The following is a 22,162-nucleotide window of genomic DNA, read 5'->3' as shown; positions in this document are numbered from 1 at the left end:
CAAAGGGGACAGGACGACTACACCGTATTGAGGGGAGGATGAATGGGGCCATGTATCGCGAGATCTTGGCCAACAACCTCCTTCTCTCAGTATGAGCATTGAAGATGGGTCGTGGCTGGGTCTTCCAGCATGACAACGACCCGAAACACACAGCCAGGGCAACTAATGAGTGGCTCCGTAAGAAGCATCTTAAGGTCCTGGAGTGGCCTAGCCAGTCATCCGACCTGAACCCAATAGAAAATCTTTGGAGGGAGCTGAAAGTCCGTATTGCCCAGCAACAGCCCCGAAACCTGAAGGATCTGGAGAAGGTCTGTATGGAGGAGTGGGCCAAAATCCCTGCTGCAGTGTGTGTAAACCTGGTCAAGAACTACAGGAAACGTATGATCTCTGTAATTGCAAACAAAGGTTTCTGTACCAAATATAAAGTTCTGCTTTTCTGATGTATCAAATTCTTATGTGCTGCAATAAAATGCAAACGAATTACTTAAAAATCATACTATGTGATTTTCTGGATTTTTGTTTTAGATTCCGTCTCTCACAGTTGAAGTGTACCTATGATAAAAATTACAGACCTCTACATGCTTTGTAAGTAGGAAAACCTGCAAAATCGTCAGTGTATCAAATACTGGTTCTCCCCACTGTGTGTATATATATATATATAATTGTTTGGCCATAATGACCATTGTTATGTTTGGAGGAAAAAGGGGGAGGCTTGCAAGCTGAAGAACAACATCCCAACCGTGAAGCATGGGGGTGGCAGCATCATGTTGTGGGGGTGATTTGCTGCAGGAGGGACTGGTGCACTTTACAAAATAGATGGCATCATGAGGTAGGGAAATGATGTGGATATTTTGAAGCAACATCTCAATACATCAGTCAGGAAGTTATAGCTTGGTCGCAAATGGGTCTTCCAAATGGACAATGACCCCAAGCAAACTTCCAAAGTTGTGGCAAAATTGCTGAAGGACAACCAAGTCAAGGTATTGAAGTGGCCATCACAAAGCCCTGATCTCAACCTATAGAAAATTTGTGGGCAGAACTGAAAAAGCATGTGCGAGCAAGGAGGCCTGGAAACCAGACTCCATTACACCAGCTCTGTCAGGAGGAATGGGCCAATATTCACCCAACTTATTGTGGGAAGCTTGTGGAAGGCTACCCGTAACATTTGACCCAAGTTAAACAATTTAAAGGCAACGCTACCAAATACTAATTGAGTGTATGTAAACTTCTGACCCACTGGGAATGTGATGAAAGAAATAAAAGCTGAAATAAATAATTCTCTCTACTATTATTCTGACATTTCACATTCTTAAAATAAAGTGGTGATCCTAACTGACCTAAAACAGGGAATTTTTACTTGGATTAAATGTCAGGAATTGTGAACAACTGAGTTTAAATGTATTTGGCTAAGATGTATGTAAACTTCTGACGTCAACTGTATGTGTGTATATGTGTATATATATATATATATATATATATATATATATATATATATATATATATATATAATTTAAAATACTAATATATATATATAATTTAAAATACTAAAATTGGAAGAAGGAACTGCAGATTGCCCCTTTAATTTAAGGTTAGGGTTAGGCATTAGGTTTAGCAGTGTGGTTGAGGTTAGGGTTGAGGTTACGGTTAAGGTTAGGTTTAAAATCAGATTTCATGACTTTGCGGTTGCACCAGCTAGTAACCACTCTGCAGATCTATCTCCAGAACAAGATTCATGATGATTGCGCTAACCTGCATAATTGCATGCTAATGACAAAAGAGGAAAAAGGCCAATTATATTAAATCCAATGCACCAGGTTCTCTCTATGTGAAAGCTCTGAAAGAGTTCAGTCAGCCTCTTCTGCATCTGTTTTTCATATGGTTATAAGGTGATCTGTTTCTCTCCCTCTCTCTCTTTCTTCCTCCAGTTGAACCGGCAGAACTGCTCCTTGAAGAGGAAGAGTATGTTGTACCTGGCCCACCTGGGGCCGGAGACCATTGCTGAGATCGGCCTGGAGGATGAAGAAGAGGAGGAGGAGAGTGGGGACACCCAGGTAGAAAAAGAGTGCTTATCAGCCCACTGCCAGAGCACCATCGCAGGTACTGGATGTCACCCTGCTGTCGCCTTTCCCACATATCCACAGCAGCTGTTCCAAATATTGTCCATACCGCTTTGGCTCATACACTGATACATTGATATTACACACAGATTTCAGATCTATCAGAGGTTGTCTTAGATGGCATTCCTGATGAATGGAAGAGATCTCTTTTGTTGTTACTTATTTGACCGATAGACCTGGCCCTATTGGAATTTTTTACGCTCTAGTACATACAACATAATTGATCATTGATTGCAAGATTGAGTGTACTTATTTCAAATTTTCATGGGCCAGAACTGAAGAAAAAAATTGAGTTGACACTGGAGGAGAAAAAGCAAGCCACCATTGATCATGAGGCTACAAGAGACGAGCTAAGGGACACCAGAGAAGAAGTAAGTCTGAATATAGATTTGGGAGTTGTTTAAAAATACTTTTTGTTGCTATTAGTTTCAAAGAAAAGCTGCACACTACTCTTGCTTGTATCACTTATTTTATTTAAGCTTACATGTCAGCCTCTTGGCCCTTGTCAGAGCTTTTTTTTGTTGCTTTTTTTTCAAAATCCGAAAATCTGTGTTGATCCTCTCAGTGAAACAGATGAATCATGTGCAATGTCCTTATTATGTTATCATAGTGTAGACCTATGCACATTCATACAGTTAGGACAAAGAATACATTGAAACCTAATATGATTTCCATCTACAGTATTCTAACAGTAGTGTCGCAATTCAGTTATTTGAGAATTCAATTAACAGCGCAATCAAATCAACTCTCTTCTGTCTTGTTCTCTTCCTCTCTTCACTGTAGTTGCTGAAGGAAAAACATGATAATATGGTTTTGATTGCTGAGACAGTCCGACAAAAGAAGATCTTGGCAAAATACAACAGAGGTCAGAGAGACTTCTCCACTGCAATATTTTGACTCCAAAGAGACTAGTGTAACATCCGTGTCCACCTTTCTGCAAGGAAATTAAGGTGTCCTACTCTCTGTGGCTTTTTGTGCAGCGTAACCTTGAGTGGGGTTACATTTGACAGAAAGAAGAGTCAAGTGAAGCCTGTACCCCCTCACTATGCCGTGAATGCTGGGTGATCCTTAGTGACTGGAGGCATATTTCTTACAGAAAATGATCAAAAAGCAAAATCACTATTCATTTGGTCCTGGTTTGCTGGCTTGCTTTTCAGGGAGCATGTTGGTTGTGAAAGTGAATTCCCCCTTCCCCTTGAGTTTCAAGATTTTCCATAATGTTTTATACTGCCTGCTAATTACAGAATGTAAGAGTTTTAATTTATATTTTAGGTTACCAGTTTGCAGATTAAGGTTAGGGATTAAGACTAAAATTAGGGTTGGGATTAAGGCTAAGGTCAGTGTTAAGATTAGGGCCAACTGACCAGATAAAAGGGATTTAGGGAAATATGCAAGAAAGCTTGAACTACACATGAAATATGCAGGTGAAACAGGTGCGCTGTCAGTAGATTTTTTTTGTGCCGTTTTACTTGTTCTGATTAGATATTTAATGCTTCCAGTGTCGCTGTTTGCCGTGGAGGAGTACGAGGCCCTGCAGGAAAACCTGGATCTGGAGAAGGAGCTGAGGGCAGAGGCAGAGAAATTTGCACGAGAGGTGAGCTCTCTCGAGGCACCCATAATAGGCTTAGCAGCTTTGGATGGGTATTTCCTTCAGCTCGACATGTCTCCTTCCCACTGGGCACCGATGTCAATTCAACTTCTATTCCACGTTGGTTCAGTGTAGTTTCATTGACATTACGTGGAAACAATGTTGATTCAACCAGTGTGGTCCCAGTGGGTTAACCGTGATTAATATGCTTGTTCCCAATCCCATTTTGCAGTCACCTGATCATTAACTTGTTTTTCTACTGACTCATCACTTAGACTCTAATACGATGCATCATGGCTGTTTCCCAACAAGTAAACGATGGAATCAGGCCATTGCCTTAATATCAGACAAGGTGGCTGTGTTAATCGCCTAAGGGGTTGTTTCCGACTTAGGAAATTTGTTGGTGTTCCTCTGTAGTTGGTGTTTCGACTTACCTTACACAGGTGCATAATGGGCTTTGCAGGCATGGTGCGTGCGCTGAATACATTTAATTAAACCGCTGAAAACCCTCACAGTTGCTGCCCAACAGATTTTCTTGTGGAGTTTTCATTCAATAGGATTTTCAGTACATTTATCTTAACACATCCGTTTAAATACTTTAATTACTTTAATTAGAATTTTGTAGACAGAATACATAGAGAGAACGGGTTCAGAATATAGGGATCAATGAAAGAAAGCCATCTAAATATATGCATATTCATCTCCAATTCAGCACCAACTGGTAGATTTTTAAATTATTTAGGCAAATTTGGGGGTTAGGAAAGTATGTATGAATCATTCTTTTTTTAAAGTTTGGAGAGCCTTTATGCACGGTTGCACAGTGGTTTGATTAATCCTGAAAGTTGCCCAATGGTCAATCCATGAAATATTGAAGGTTAGTAAAGTGTACAATAGGGGTTGAACAGTAGTCCTATAAATCTACCCTAATAATCCTCACTAATCATGGAACAGTGTTTTTGTCATGAACTATGCTCCAGGTTTAAACTGCTACGTATGGTCTGAGTCCCATAATGATTCAAATAGGCTTCATGTCCCAAATGATTGCACAACATTACCCTAATACGATCCACTAATGCTAGCGACCCCAGGGACAACTATACAGACGGGACAGAGGAAATTAGGGACAACTATACAGACGTGACAGAGGAAAGCAGGGACAACTACACAGACGTGACAGAGGAAAGCGGGGACAACTACACAGACGTGTCAGAGGAAAGCAGGGACAACTATACAGACGTGACAGAGGAAAGCAGGGAGAACTATACAGAATTGACAGAGGAAAGCAGGGACAACTATACAGAATTGACAGAGGAAAGCAGGGACAACTATACAGAATTGACAGAGGAAAGCAGGGACAACTATACAGACGTGACCCTTGAAAGCAGGGACAACTATACAGACGTGACAGAGGAAAGCAGGGACAACTACACAGACGTGACAGAGGAAAGCAGGGACAACTATACAGACGTGACAGAGGAAAGCAGGGACAACTATACAGATGTGAGAGAGGAAAGCAGGGACAACTATACAGACGTGACAGAGGAAAGCAGGGACAACTATACAGACGTGACAGAGGAAAGCGGGGACAACTATACAGACGTGACAGAGGAAAGCGGGGACAACTATACAGACGTGACAGAGGAAAGCAGGGACAACTATACAGAATTGACAGAGGAAAGCAGGGACAACTATACAGACGTGACAGAGGAAAGCAGGGACAACTATACAGACGTGACAGAGGAAAGCGGGGACAACTACACAGACGTGACAGAGGAAAGGGAGAACAACTACACAGACGTGACAGAGGAAAGCAGGAACAACTACACAGACGTGACAGAGGAAAGCAGGGACAACTACACAGACGTGACAGAGGAAAGCGGGGACAACTACACAGATGTGAGAGAGGAAAGCAGGAACAACTACACAGACGTGACAGAGGAAAGCAGGGACAACTACACAGACGTGACAGAGGAAAGCAGGGACAACTATACAGACGTGACAGAGGACAGCGGGGACAACTACAGAGACGTGACAGAGGAAAGCAGGGACAACTACACAGACGTGACAGAGGAAAGCAGGGACAACTACACAGACGTGACAGAGGAAAGCGGGGACAACTACACAGATGTGAGAGAGGAAAGCAGGAACAACTATACAGACGTGACAGAGGAAAGCAGGGACAACTACACAGACGTGACAGAAGAAAGCAGGGACAACTATACAGACGTGACAGAGGAAAGCGGGGACAACTACACAGACGTGACAGAGGAAAGGGAGGACAACTACACAGATGTGACAGAGGAAAGCGGGGACAACTACACAGACGTGACAGAGGAAAGCAGGGACAACTATACAGACGTGACAGAGGAAAGCGGAGACAACTACAGAGACGTGACAGAGGAAAGCAGGGACAACTACACAGACGTGACAGAGAAAGCAGGGACAACTACACAGACGTGACAGAGGAAAGCAGGGACAACTATACAGACGTGACAGAGGAAAGCAGGGACAACTATACAGACGTGACAGAGGAAAGCAGGGACAACTATACAGATGTCAGAGGAAAGCAGGGACAACCACACAGACGTCAGAGGAAAGCAGGGACAACTACACAGACGTGACAGAGGAAAGCGGGGACAACTATACAGACGTGACAGAGGAAAGCAGGGACAACTACACAGACGTGACAGAGGAAAGCAGGGACAACTATACAGACGTGACAGAGGAAAGCAGGAACAACTATACAGACGTGACAGAGGAAAGCAGGAACAACTATACAGACGTGACAGAGGAAAGCAGGGACAACTATACAGAATTGACAGAGGAAAGCAGGGACAACTATACAGACGTGACAGAGGAAAGCAGGGACAACTATACAGACGTGACAGAGGAAAGCAGGGACAACTATACAGACGTGACAGAGGAAAGCAGGGACAACTATACAGACGTGACAGAGGAAAGCAGGGACAACTATACAGACGTGACAGAGGAAAGCAGGGACAACTATACAGAATTGACAGAGGAAAGCAGGGACAACTATACAGACGTGACAGAGGAAAGCAGGGACAACTACACAGACGTGACAGAGGAAAGCAGGGACAACTATACAGACGTGACAGAGGAAAGCAGGGACAACTACACAGACGTGACAGAGGAAAGGGAGAACAACTACACAGACGTGACAGAGGAAAGCAGGAACAACTACACAGACGTGACAGAGGAGAGCAGGGACAACTACACAGACGTGACAGAGGAAAGCGGGGACAACTACACAGATGTGAGAGAGGAAAGCAGGAACAACTACACAGACGTGACAGAGGAAAGCAGGGACAACTACACAGACGTGACAGAGGAAAGCAGGGACAACTATACAGACGTGACAGAGGAAAGCAGGGACAACTATACAGAATTGACAGAGGAAAGCAGGGACAACTATACAGACGTGACCGTGGAAAGCAGGGACAACTATACAGACGTGACAGAGGAAAGCAGGGACAACTATACAGACGTGACAGAGGAAAGCGGGGACAACTATACAGAATTGACAGAGGAAAGCAGGGACAACTATACAGACGTGACAGAGGAAAGCAGGGACAACTATACAGACGTGACAGTGGAAAGCGGGGACAACTACACAGACGTGACAGAGGAAAACAGGGACAACTATACAGACGTGACAGAGGAAAGGGAGGACAACTACACAGACGTGACAGAGGAAAGGGAGGACAACTACACAGACGTGACAGAGGAAAGCAGGAACAACTACACAGACGTGACAGAGGAAAGCAGGGACAACTACACAGACGTCAGAGGAAAGCAGGGACAACTACACAGACGTGACAGAGGAAAGCGGGGACAACTACACAGACGTGACAGAGGAAAGCAGGGACAACTATACAGACGTGACAGAGGAAAGCAGGGACAACTACACAGACGTGACAGAGGAAAGCAGGGACAACTATACAGACGTGACAGAGGAAAGCAGGGACAACTATACAGAATTGACAGAGGAAAGCAGGGACAACTATACAGACGTGACAGAGGAAAGCAGGGACAACTATACAGACGTGACAGAGGAAAGCAGGGACAACTATACAGACGTGACAGAGGAAAGCAGGGACAACTATACAGACGTGACAGAGGAAAGCAGGGACAACTATACAGACGTGACAGAGGAAAGCAGGGACAACTATACAGAATTGACAGAGGAAAGCAGGGACAACTATACAGACGTGACAGAGGAAAGCAGGGACAACTACACAGACGTGACAGAGGAAAGCAGGGACAACTATACAGACGTGACAGAGGAAAGCAGGGACAACTACACAGACGTGACAGAGGAAAGGGAGAACAACTACACAGACGTGACAGAGGAAAGCAGGAACAACTACACAGACGTGACAGAGGAAAGCAGGGACAACTACACAGACGTGACAGAGGAAAGCGGGGACAACTACACAGATGTGAGAGAGGAAAGCAGGAACAACTACACAGACGTGACAGAGGAAAGCAGGGACAACTACACAGACGTGACAGAGGAAAGCAGGGACAACTATACAGACGTGACAGAGGAAAGCGGGGACAACTACAGAGACGTGACAGAGGAAAGCAGGGACAACTACACAGACGTGACAGAGGAAAGCAGGGACAACTACACAGACGTGACAGAGGAAAGCAGGGACAACTATACAGACGTGACAGAGGAAAGCAGGGACAACTATACAGACGTGACAGAGGAAAGCAGGGACAACTATACAGACGTGACAGAGGAAAGCGGGGACAACTACACAGACGTGACAGAGGAAAGGGAGGACAACTACACAGATGTGACAGAGGAAAGCGGGGACAACTACACAGACGTGACAGAGGAAAGCAGGGACAACTATACAGACGTGACAGAGGAAAGCGGGGACAACTACAGAGACGTGACAGAGGAAAGCAGGGACAACTACACAGACGTGACAGAGGAAAGCAGGGACAACTACACAGACGTGACAGAGGAAAGCAGGGACAACTATACAGACGTGACAGAGGAAAGCAGGGACAACTATACAGACGTGACAGAGGAAAGCAGGGACAACTATACAGACGTGACAGAGGAAAGCGGGGACAACTACACAGACGTGACAGAGGAAAGGGAGGACAACTACACAGATGTGACAGAGGAAAGCGGGGACAACTACACAGACGTGACAGAGGAAAGCAGGGACAACTATACAGACGTGACAGAGGAAAGCGGAGACAACTACAGAGACGTGACAGAGGAAAGCAGGGACAACTACACAGACGTGACAGAGAAAGCAGGGACAACTACACAGACGTGACAGAGGAAAGCAGGGACAACTATACAGACGTGACAGAGGAAAGCAGGGACAACTATACAGATGTCAGAGGAAAGCAGGGACAACCACACAGACGTCAGAGGAAAGCAGGGACAACTACACAGACGTGACAGAGGAAAGCGGGGACAACTATACAGACGTGACAGAGGAAAGCAGGGACAACTACACAGACGTGACAGAGGAAAGCAGGGACAACTATACAGACGTGACAGAGGAAAGCAGGAACAACTATACAGACGTGACAGAGGAAAGCAGGAACAACTACACAGACGTGACAGAGGAAAGCAGGGACAACTATACAGACGTAACAGAGGAAAGGGAGGACAACTACACAGACGTGACAGAGGAAAGCGGGGACAACTACACAGACGTGACAGAGGAAAGCAGGGACAACTATACAGAATTGACAGAGGAAAGCAGGGACAACTATACAGACGTGACAGAGGAAAGCAGGGACAACTATACAGACGTGACAGAGGAAAGCAGGGACAACTATACAGACGTGACAGAGGAAAGCAGGGACAACTACACAGACGTGACAGAGGAAAGCAGGGACAACTATACAGACGTGACAGAGGAAAGCAGGGACAACTACACATACGTGACAGAAGAAAGCAGGGACAACTATACAGACGTGACAGAGGAAAGCAGGGACAACTACACATACGTGACAGAAGAAAGCAGGGACAACTGCACAGACGTGACAGAGGAAAGCAGGGACAACTATACAGAATTGACAGAGGAAAGCAGGGACAACTATACAGACGTGACCGTGGAAAGCAGGGACAACTATACAGACGTGACAGAGGAAAGCAGGGACAACTATACAGACGTGACAGAGGAAAGCGGGGACAACTATACAGAATTGACAGAGGAAAGCAGGGACAACTATACAGACGTGACAGAGGAAAGCAGGGACAACTATACAGACGTGACAGTGGAAAGCGGGGACAACTACACAGACGTGACAGAGGAAAACAGGGACAACTATACAGACGTGACAGAGGAAAGGGAGGACAACTACACAGACGTGACAGAGGAAAGGGAGGACAACTACACAGACGTGACAGAGGAAAGCAGGAACAACTACACAGACGTGACAGAGGAAAGCAGGGACAACTACACAGACGTCAGAGGAAAACAGGGACAACTACACAGACGTGACAGAGGAAAGCGGGGACAACTACACAGACGTGACAGAGGAAAGCAGGGACAACTATACAGACGTGACAGAGGAAAGCAGGGACAACTACACAGACGTGACAGAGGAAAGCAGGGACAACTATACAGACGTGACAGAGGAAAGCAGGGACAACTATACAGAATTGACAGAGGAAAGCAGGGACAACTATACAGACGTGACAGAGGAAAGCAGGGACAACTACACAGACGTGACAGAGGAAAGCAGGGACAACTATACAGACGTGACAGAGGAAAGCAGGGACAACTACACAGACGTGACAGAGGAAAGGGAGAACAACTACACAGACGTGACAGAGGAAAGCAGGGACAACTACACAGACGTGACAGAGGAAAGCAGGGACAACTACACAGACGTGACAGAGGAAAGCAGGGACAACTACACAGACGTGACAGAGGAGAGCAGGGACAACTACACAGACGTGACAGAGGAAAGCGGGGACAACTACACAGATGTGAGAGATGAAAGCAGGAACAACTACACAGACGTGACAGAGGAAAGCAGGGACAACTATACAGACGTGACAGAGGAAAGCGGGGACAACTACAGAGACGTGACAGAGGAAAGCGGGGACAACTACACAGACGTGACAGAGGAAAGCAGGGACAACTACACAGACGTGACAGAGGAAAGCAGGGACAACTATACAGACGTGACAGAGGAAAGCAGGGACAACTATACAGACGTGACAGAGGAAAGCGGGGACAACTACACAGACGTGACAGAGGAAAGGGAGGACAACTACACAGATGTGACAGAGGAAAGCGGGGACAACTACACAGACGTGACAGAGGAAAGCGGGGACAACTATACAGACGTGACAGTGGAAAGCGGAGACAACTACAGAGACGTGACAGAGGAAAGCAGGGACAACTACACAGACGTGACAGAGGAAAGCAGGGACAACTACACAGACGTGACAGAGGAAAGCAGGGACAACTATACAGACGTGACAGAGGAAAGCAGGGACAACTATACAGACGTGACAGAGGAAAGCAGGGACAACTACACAGACGTGACAGAGGAAAGCAGGGACAACTATACAGATGTCAGAGGAAAGCAGGGATAACCACACAGACGTCAGAGGAAAGCAGGGACAACTACACAGACGTGACAGAGGAAAGCGGGGACAACTACACAGACGTGACAAAAGAAAGCAGGGACAACTACACAGACGTGACAGAGGAAAGGGAGGACAACTACACAGACGTGACAGAGGAAAGCGGGGACAACTACACAGACGTGACAGAGGAAAGCAGGGACAACTATACAGAATTGACAGAGGAAAGCAGGGACAACTATACAGAATTGACAGAGGAAAGCAGGGACAACTGTACAGACGTGACAGAGGAAAGCAGGGACAACTATACAGACGTGACAGAGGAAAGCGGGGACAACTACACAGACGTGACAGAGGAAAGCGGGGACAACTATACAGACGTGACAGAGGAAAGCAGGGACAACTACACAGACGTGACAGAGGAAAGCAGGGACAACTATACAGATGTCAGAGGAAAGCAGGGACCACTACAGAGACGTGACAGAGGAAAGCAGGGACAACTACACAGACGTGACAGAGGAAAGCAGGAACAACTATACAGACGTGACAGAGGAAATTAGGGACAACTACACAGACGTGAAAGAGGAAAGGGAGGACAACTACACAGACGTGACAGAGGAAAGGGAGGACAACTACACAGATGTGACAGAGGAAAGCGGGGACAACTACACAGACGTGACAGAGGAAAGCAGGGACAACTATACAGACGTGACAGAGGAAAGCGGGGACAACTATACAGACGTGACAGAGGAAAGCAGGGACAACTATACAGAATTGACAGAGGAAAGCGGGGACAACTACACAGACGTGACAGAGGAAAGCAGGGACAACTATACAGACGTGACAGAGGAAAGCAGGGACAACTATACAGACGTGACAGAGGAAAGCGGGGACAACTACACAGACGTGACAGAGGAAAGCAGGGACAACTATACAGACGTGACAGAGGAAAGCAGGAACAACTACACAGACGTGACAGAGGAAAGGGAGGACAACTACACAGACGTGACAGAGGAAAGCAGGGACAACCACACAGACGTCAGAGGAAAGCAGGGAAAACTATACAGACGTGACAGAGGAAAGCAGGAACAACTACACAGACGTGACAGAGGAAGGCAGGGACAACTACACAGACGTGACAGAGGAAAGCGGGGACAACTACACAGACGTGACAGAAGAAAGCAGGGACAACTACACAGACGTGACAGAGGAAACGGAGGACAACTACACAGACGTGACAGAGGAAAGCGGGGACAACTACACAGACGTGACAGAGGAAAGCAGGGACAACTATACAGACGTGACAGAGGAAAGCAGGGACAACTATACAGAATTGACAGAGGAAAGCAGGGACAACTATACAGACGTGACAGACGAAAGCAGGGACAACTATACAGACGTGACAGAGGAAAGCGGGGACAACTATACAGAATTGACAGAGGAAAGCAGGGGCAACTATACGGAATTGACAGAGGAAAGCAGGGACAACTATACATACGTGATAGAGGAAAGCGGGGACAACTATACAGACGTGACAGAGGAAAGCGGGGACAACTACACAGACGTGACAGAGGAAAGCAGGGACAACTATACAGACGTGATAGAGGAAAGCAGGGACAACTACACAGACGTGACAGAGGAAAGCAGGGACAACTATACATACGTGATAGAGGAAAGCGGGGACAACTACACAGACGTGACAGAGGAAAGCAGGGACAACTATACAGAATTGACAGAGGAAAGCAGGGACAACTATACAGACGTGACAGAGGAAAGGGAGGACAACTACACAGACGTGACAGAGGAAAGGGAGGACAACTACACAGACGTGACAGAGGAAAGCAGGAACAACTACACAGACGTGACAGAGGAAAGCAGGGACAACTACACAGACGTCAGAGGAAAACAGGGACAACTACACAGACGTGACAGAGGAAAGCGGGGACAACTACACAGACGTGACAGAGGAAAGCAGGGACAACTATACAGACGTGACAGAGGAAAGCAGGGACAACTACACAGACGTGACAGAGGAAAGCAGGGACAACTATACAGACGTGACAGAGGAAAGCAGGGACAACTATACAGAATTGACAGAGGAAAGCAGGGACAACTATACAGACGTGACAGAGGAAAGCAGGGACAACTATACAGACGTGACAGAGGAAAGCAGGGACAACTATACAGAATTGACAGAGGAAAGCAGGGACAACTATACAGACGTGACAGAGGAAAGCAGGGACAACTACACAGACGTGACAGAGGAAAGCAGGGACAACTATACAGACGTGACAGAGGAAAGCAGGGACAACTACACAGACGTGACAGAGGAAAGGGAGAACAACTACACAGACGTGACAGAGGAAAGCAGGGACAACTACACAGACGTGACAGAGGAAAGCAGGGACAACTACACAGACGTGACAGAGGAAAGCAGGGACAACTACACAGACGTGACAGAGGAGAGCAGGGACAACTACACAGACGTGACAGAGGAAAGCGGGGACAACTACACAGATGTGAGAGATGAAAGCAGGAACAACTACACAGACGTGACAGAGGAAAGCAGGGACAACTATACAGACGTGACAGAGGAAAGCGGGGACAACTACAGAGACGTGACAGAGGAAAGCGGGGACAACTACACAGACGTGACAGAGGAAAGCAGGGACAACTACACAGACGTGACAGAGGAAAGCAGGGACAACTATACAGACGTGACAGAGGAAAGCAGGGACAACTATACAGACGTGACAGAGGAAAGCGGGGACAACTACACAGACGTGACAGAGGAAAGGGAGGACAACTACACAGATGTGACAGAGGAAAGCGGGGACAACTACACAGACGTGACAGAGGAAAGCGGGGACAACTATACAGACGTGACAGTGGAAAGCGGAGACAACTACAGAGACGTGACAGAGGAAAGCAGGGACAACTACACAGACGTGACAGAGGAAAGCAGGGACAACTACACAGACGTGACAGAGGAAAGCAGGGACAACTATACAGACGTGACAGAGGAAAGCAGGGACAACTATACAGACGTGACAGAGGAAAGCAGGGACAACTACACAGACGTGACAGAGGAAAGCAGGGACAACTATACAGATGTCAGAGGAAAGCAGGGATAACCACACAGACGTCAGAGGAAAGCAGGGACAACTACACAGACGTGACAGAGGAAAGCGGGGACAACTACACAGACGTGACAAAAGAAAGCAGGGACAACTACACAGACGTGACAGAGGAAAGGGAGGACAACTACACAGACGTGACAGAGGAAAGCGGGGACAACTACACAGACGTGACAGAGGAAAGCAGGGACAACTATACAGAATTGACAGAGGAAAGCAGGGACAACTATACAGAATTGACAGAGGAAAGCAGGGACAACTGTACAGACGTGACAGAGGAAAGCAGGGACAACTATACAGACGTGACAGAGGAAAGCGGGGACAACTACACAGACGTGACAGAGGAAAGCGGGGACAACTATACAGACGTGACAGAGGAAAGCAGGGACAACTACACAGACGTGACAGAGGAAAGCAGGGACAACTATACAGATGTCAGAGGAAAGCAGGGACCACTACAGAGACGTGACAGAGGAAAGCAGGGACAACTACACAGACGTGACAGAGGAAAGCAGGAACAACTATACAGACGTGACAGAGGAAATTAGGGACAACTACACAGACGTGAAAGAGGAAAGGGAGGACAACTACACAGACGTGACAGAGGAAAGGGAGGACAACTACACAGATGTGACAGAGGAAAGCGGGGACAACTACACAGACGTGACAGAGGAAAGCAGGGACAACTATACAGACGTGACAGAGGAAAGCGGGGACAACTATACAGACGTGACAGAGGAAAGCAGGGACAACTATACAGAATTGACAGAGGAAAGCGGGGACAACTACACAGACGTGACAGAGGAAAGCAGGGACAACTATACAGACGTGACAGAGGAAAGCAGGGACAACTATACAGACGTGACAGAGGAAAGCGGGGACAACTACACAGACGTGACAGAGGAAAGCAGGGACAACTATACAGACGTGACAGAGGAAAGCAGGAACAACTACACAGACGTGACAGAGGAAAGGGAGGACAACTACACAGACGTGACAGAGGAAAGCAGGGACAACCACACAGACGTCAGAGGAAAGCAGGGAAAACTATACAGACGTGACAGAGGAAAGCAGGAACAACTACACAGACGTGACAGAGGAAGGCAGGGACAACTACACAGACGTGACAGAGGAAAGCGGGGACAACTACACAGACGTGACAGAAGAAAGCAGGGACAACTACACAGACGTGACAGAGGAAACGGAGGACAACTACACAGACGTGACAGAGGAAAGCGGGGACAACTACACAGACGTGACAGAGGAAAGCAGGGACAACTATACAGACGTGACAGAGGAAAGCAGGGACAACTATACAGAATTGACAGAGGAAAGCAGGGACAACTATACAGACGTGACAGACGAAAGCAGGGACAACTATACAGACGTGACAGAGGAAAGCGGGGACAACTATACAGAATTGACAGAGGAAAGCAGGGGCAACTATACGGAATTGACAGAGGAAAGCAGGGACAACTATACATACGTGATAGAGGAAAGCGGGGACAACTATACAGACGTGACAGAGGAAAGCGGGGACAACTACACAGACGTGACAGAGGAAAGCAGGGACAACTATACAGACGTGATAGAGGAAAGCGGGGACAACTACACAGACGTGACAGAGGAAAGCAGGGACAACTATACATACGTGATAGAGGAAAGCGGGGACAACTACACAGACGTGACAGAGGAAAGCAGGGACAACTATACAGAATTGACAGAGGAAAGCAGGGACAACTATACAGACGTGACAGAGGAAAGCAGGGACAACTATACAGAATTGACAGAGGAAAGCAGGGACAACTTTACAGACGTGACAGAGGAAAGCAGGGACAACTATACAGAATTGACAGAGGAAAGCAGGGACAACTATACAGACGTGACAGAGGAAAGCAGGGACAACTATACAGACGTGACAGAGGAAAGCGGGGACAACTACACAGACGTGACAGAGGAAAGCAGGGACAACTACACAGACGTGACAGAGGAAAGCAGGGACAACTATACAGACGTGACAGAGGAAAGCAGGGACAACTATACAGAATTGACAGAGGAAAGCAGGGACAACTATACAGACGTGACAGAGGAAAGCAGGGACAACTACACAGACGTGACAGAGGAAAGCGGGGACAACTACACAAACGTGTCAGAGGAAAGCAGGGACAACTATACAGACGTGACAGAGGAAAGCAGGGACAACTACACAGACGTGACAGAGGAAAGAGAGAACAACTACACAGACGTGACAGAGGAAAGCAGGAACAACTACACAGACGTGACAGAGGAAAGCAGGGACAACTACACAGACGTGACAGAGGAAAGCGGGGACAACTACACAGATGTGAGAGAGGAAAGCAGGAACAACTACACAGACGTGACAGAGGAAAGCAGGGACAACTACACAGACGTGACAGAGGAAAGCAAGGACAACTATACATACGTGTCAGAGGAAAGCGGGGACAACTACAGAGACGTGACAGAGGAAAGCAGGGACAACTATACAGACGTGACAGAGGAAAGCGGGGATATCTACACAGACGTGACAGTGGAAAGCAGGGACAACTATACAGACGTGACAGAGGAAAGCAGGGACAACTATACAGACGTGAGAGAGGAAAGGGAGGACAACTACACAGACGTGACAGAGAAAAGCAGGGACAACTATACAGACGTGACAGGGAAAAGCAGGGACAACTACACAGACGTGACAGGGAAAAGCAGGGACAACTACACAGACGTGACAGAGGAAAGCAGGGACAACTATACAGATGTCAGAGGAAAGCAGGGACAACTACACAGACGTGACAGAGGAAAGCAGGGACAACTACACAGACGTGACAGAGGAAAGCAGGGACAACTACACAGACGTGACAGAGGAAAGCAGGGACAACTACACAGACGTGACAGAGGAAATTAGGGACAACTACACAGACTTGACAGAGGAAGGGGAGGACAACTACACAGACGTGACAGAGGAAAGCAGGAACAACTACACAGACGTGACAGAGGAAAGCAGGAACAACTACACAGACGTCACAGAGGAAAGCGGGGACAACTACACAGACGTGACAGAGGAAAGCGGGGACAACTACACAGACGTGACAGAGGAAAGCAGGAACAACTATACAGACGTGACAGAGGAAAGCAGGGACAACTATACAGACGTGACAGAGGAAAGCAGGGACAACTATACAGACGTGACAGAGGAAAGCAGGAACAACTACACAGACGTGACAGAGGAAAGGGAGGACAACTACACAGACGTGACAGAGGAAAGCAGGGACAACCACACAGACGTCAGAGGAAAGCAGGGAAAACTATACAGACGTGACAGAGGAAAGCAGGAACAACTACACAGACGTGACAGAGGAAGGCAGGGACAACTACACAGACGTGACAGAGGAAAGCGGGGACAACTACACAGACGTGACAGAAGAAAGCAGGGACAACTACACAGACGTGACAGAGGAAACGGAGGACAACTACACAGACGTGACAGAGGAAAGCGGGGACAACTACACAGACGTGACAGAGGAAAGCAGGGACAACTATACAGAATTGACAGAGGAAAGCAGGGACAACTATACAGACGTGACAGAGGAAAGCAGGGACAACTATACAGACGTGACAGAGGAAAGCAGGGACAACTATACAGAATTGACAGAGGAAAGCAGGGACAACTATACAGACGTGACAGAGGAAAGCAGGGACAACTATACATATGTGACAGAGGAAAGCAGGGACAACTATACAGACGTGACAGAGGAAAGCAGGGACAACTACACAGACGTGACAGAGGAAAGCAGGGACAACTATACAGACGTGACAGAGGAAAGCAGGGACAACTATACAGAATTGACAGAGGAAAGCAGGGACAACTATACAGACGTGACAGACGAAAGCAGGGACAACTATACAGACGTGACAGAGGAAAGCGGGGACAACTATACAGAATTGACAGAGGAAAGCAGGGGCAACTATACGGAATTTACAGAGGAAAGCAGGGACAACTATACATACGTGATAGAGGAAAGCGGGGACAACTATACAGACGTGACAGAGGAAAGCGGGGACAACTACACAGACGTGACAGAGGAAAGCAGGGACAACTATACAGACGTGATAGAGGAAAGCGGGGACAACTACACAGACGTGACAGAGGAAAGCAGGGACAACTATACATACGTGATAGAGGAAAGCGGGGACAACTACACAGACGTGACAGAGGAAAGCAGGGACAACTATACAGAATTGACAGAGGAAAGCAGGGACAACTATACAGACGTGACAGAGGAAAGCAGGGACAACTATACAGAATTGACAGAGGAAAGCAGGGACAACTTTACAGACGTGACAGAGGAAAGCAGGGACAACTATACAGAATTGACAGAGGAAAGCAGGGACAACTATACAGACGTGACAGAGGAAAGCAGGGACAACTATACAGACGTGACAGAGGAAAGCGGGGACAACTACACAGACGTGACAGAGGAAAGCAGGGACAACTACACAGACGTGACAGAGGAAAGCAGGGACAACTATACAGACGTGACAGAGGAAAGCAGGGACAACTATACAGAATTGACAGAGGAAAGCAGGGACAACTATACAGACGTGACAGAGGAAAGCAGGGACAACTATACAGACGTGACAGAGGAAAGCGGGGACAACTACACAAACGTGACAGAGGAAAGCAGGGACAACTATACAGACGTGACAGAGGAAAGCAGGGACAACTACACAGACGTGACAGAGGAAAGGGAGAACAACTACACAGACGTGACAGAGGAAAGCAGGAACAACTACACAGACGTGACAGAGGAAAGCAGGGACAACTACACAGACGTGACAGAGGAAAGCGGGGACAACTACACAGATGTGAGAGAGGAAAGCAGGGACAACTACACAGACGTGACAGAGGAAAGCAAGGACAACTATACATACGTGTCAGAGGAAAGCGGGGACAACTACAGAGACGTGACAGAGGAAAGCAGGGACAACTATACAGACGTGACAGAGGAAAGCGGGGATATCTACACAGACGTGACAGTGGAAAGCAGGGACAACTATACAGACGTGACAGAGGAAAGCAGGGACAACTATACAGACGTGAGAGAGGAAAGGGAGGACAACTACACAGACGTGACAGAGAAAAGCAGGGACAACTATACAGACGTGACAGGGAAAAGCAGGGACAACTACACAGACGTGACAGGGAAAAGCAGGGACAACTACACAGACGTGACAGAGGAAAGCAGGGACAACTATACAGATGTCAGAGGAAAGCAGGGACAACTACACAGACGTGACAGAGGAAAGCAGGGACAACTACACAGACGTGACAGAGGAAAGCAGGGACAACTACACAGACGTGACAGAGGAAAGCAGGGACAACTACACAGACGTGACAGAGGAAATTAGGGACAACTACACAGACTTGACAGAGGAAGGGGAGGACAACTACACAGACGTGACAGAGGAAAGCAGGAACAACTACACAGACGTGACAGAGGAAAGCAGGAACAACTACACAGACGTGACAGAGGAAAGCGGGGACAACTACACAGACGTGACAGAGGAAAGCAGGGACAACTACACAGACTTGACAGAGGAAAGAAAGGTATACGAAATGGAATGGAATGATGCAAAATGTGAGCTACAAATTGAAGAACACTAACACTAAAGTGACAGTTATAATTATGTGGGTATAACTTACGGTTGCTCCCGATAGTGGCTAATATTTAATATGATACAAATTGTAAAATATAACTGAGAAAGGGCATATAATTAAAACAATCTAAAGGACATACAGAACATCAACTCCACAGGTATAGCCCTACAGTAGCCTCAAAAGTTTACCCACAAATTATGAGGGCACAAAATTATTTCAGCAAATTAGGAGGTTACACAATTACAATTCTGAATAGCCTACTTCACTGTGGAAAATGGGGCGCGATACATGTCATGTGATATGATTTTCAGTTTGCTTCTGGTTTCAGATCATCTCCAGGGATTATAAGGAAATGTCATCTAAAACAATTGCTGTGTGTATTTACAATCCCTTCTCCAAACTGATTACTCATTTACCTAGCTCTTATTAATAGCTTATCGCTTTATAAATTACAGTGCATGGAGAATGCTGTTATTTCCATCATGAAAAGAAAGTAGAGGTTTGCGAGACCTTATTCATGGTTTCCTCGCACGTACAATTGGTGGAATTATGATGGAATTAAGCCAAACTCAGAATGCGACGTATCTGTAGACACCCCTCAGCCTCACCTTCATTTATTCCATCTCCACCCCAAACGAATAGCGGTTGAATAGCATGCTATTCTCATGCTTAAATTCAAAGTCAGAATACGCATAGAGAGAAAAGTGCATAAAAAGGGAATTACGTTCCATTTACGCGCGCTTAACTCGGGTCAGAATCGTTCCCCATATGAATTATGAATTTGAGCTGTAGCATTGGACACCAGTATCCAATGGTATACTGTTTTTAGAATATGTGATGCCGCTGTGTTTAAGATGTGGCATGAATATCTTAGAAGTGCCACATGATTGTATAACATGTATGTTCTATATGGTGTCCAGATTAGTACTCTTCCCCCTTGCAATCTAATCAGTATTCAGGCACACTCTATTCATTATGTGTTATCACCAGAGATCATTTTTGAGAACATATGTAGCTAAATGAATGACCACCCTATGCATGCTGCATAATGAGACCTCAATATACCCCCTCTCTGCAAACACACATTTTGAATAGCCTCACTGGTTTCTATACATGCTCAGGTACTTTTATCGGTATACTCAAATATTTGTTTATTACACTAGAACTACAGGTATGGTTAATTTACTGCTAAAACAGGCTGGATTATACTTATTTTCCCTTGAGGTGTTACAAACTTCACATGCAGTAATGTATCAACACTGTTAACACTTATTGACAGCTTCTGTCCCTTGTGTAAATCCTCCTCCCATGCAGATGCTGGTTGAGCAGAAGAAGCTGAACAGACAGAGTCAGATTCTCCTAAAGAGCTCATCACCCAGTGAGGCCCTGCAGGCAGCCCTCACTGATGTCACCAGGCTCACCCAGGCCCTGGAGAGCCAGAGGCTGGAGCACCAACAACAGGTCACACATCAACATTAACACCACATCACCAACAACACAATGCGTCTTTAGTGTGATGAAAATTGTGTCTAGAATCTAATGTCAGCCAAGATATTTTTTCCCTCATAGTCAAATATTGCATTTTTTTAAATTACAAAATATGACCTCATCTGGAAAAAATCTACTCCAGTTTTGCACGTGGAAAAAATATGAATGTGTATCTGAAAAAGACTTAAAGTCGATTAGCTCATCAATTAAACTGTGAGATGACCTTTTGAATGACAATGGTCACATGGAGCACTTTGGGCAGCGACTTTCTCTGTCCATACTGATAAGGAGTATCAGAGACACCATTCACTGATTCACTGACACCATGCATGATTTGGATGGGTGAAAACAATTAGGAAAGAGTGGGATCACTGATCTCTCCTGGTCTAGGGTGGAGGTGAGCCATACCCTCCATTTAAAGAACAATTAACACATTATTTGAGGAGCAGAGAATTTTTTTGGGACTGGCACCTATCCAAAGCTACTTATCAGCAATTATCACCACAGGAGCTGTTTGTGGTGCAGGCTCTGAGCAGCTTACATTTTGTTCCGTTG

At 46.5% G+C, this 22,162-nt stretch overlaps 1 protein-coding gene across 1 annotated transcript in view; it reads left to right on the top strand.

The window, feature by feature from the left end:
* shtn1 (shootin 1) overlaps positions 1-22,162 on the top strand; it is a 55,245-nt gene that overhangs the window by 21,780 nt on the left and 11,303 nt on the right. Inside the window, exons 5-9 of the mRNA XM_055902228.1 lie at positions 1,926-2,097; positions 2,391-2,488; positions 2,901-2,982; positions 3,617-3,711; positions 21,434-21,580. Coding sequence (XP_055758203.1) covers positions 1,926-2,097; positions 2,391-2,488; positions 2,901-2,982; positions 3,617-3,711; positions 21,434-21,580 — 594 coding nt within the window. The remainder of the gene's footprint in view (positions 1-1,925; positions 2,098-2,390; positions 2,489-2,900; positions 2,983-3,616; positions 3,712-21,433; positions 21,581-22,162) is intronic.

Source organism: Salvelinus fontinalis, chromosome 37 (genome assembly GCF_029448725.1).
Source record: "Salvelinus fontinalis isolate EN_2023a chromosome 37, ASM2944872v1, whole genome shotgun sequence".
NCBI classification, from domain to species: Eukaryota; Metazoa; Chordata; class Actinopteri; order Salmoniformes; family Salmonidae; genus Salvelinus; species Salvelinus fontinalis.
This window is presented reverse-complemented; position numbering and strand designations above follow the sequence as displayed.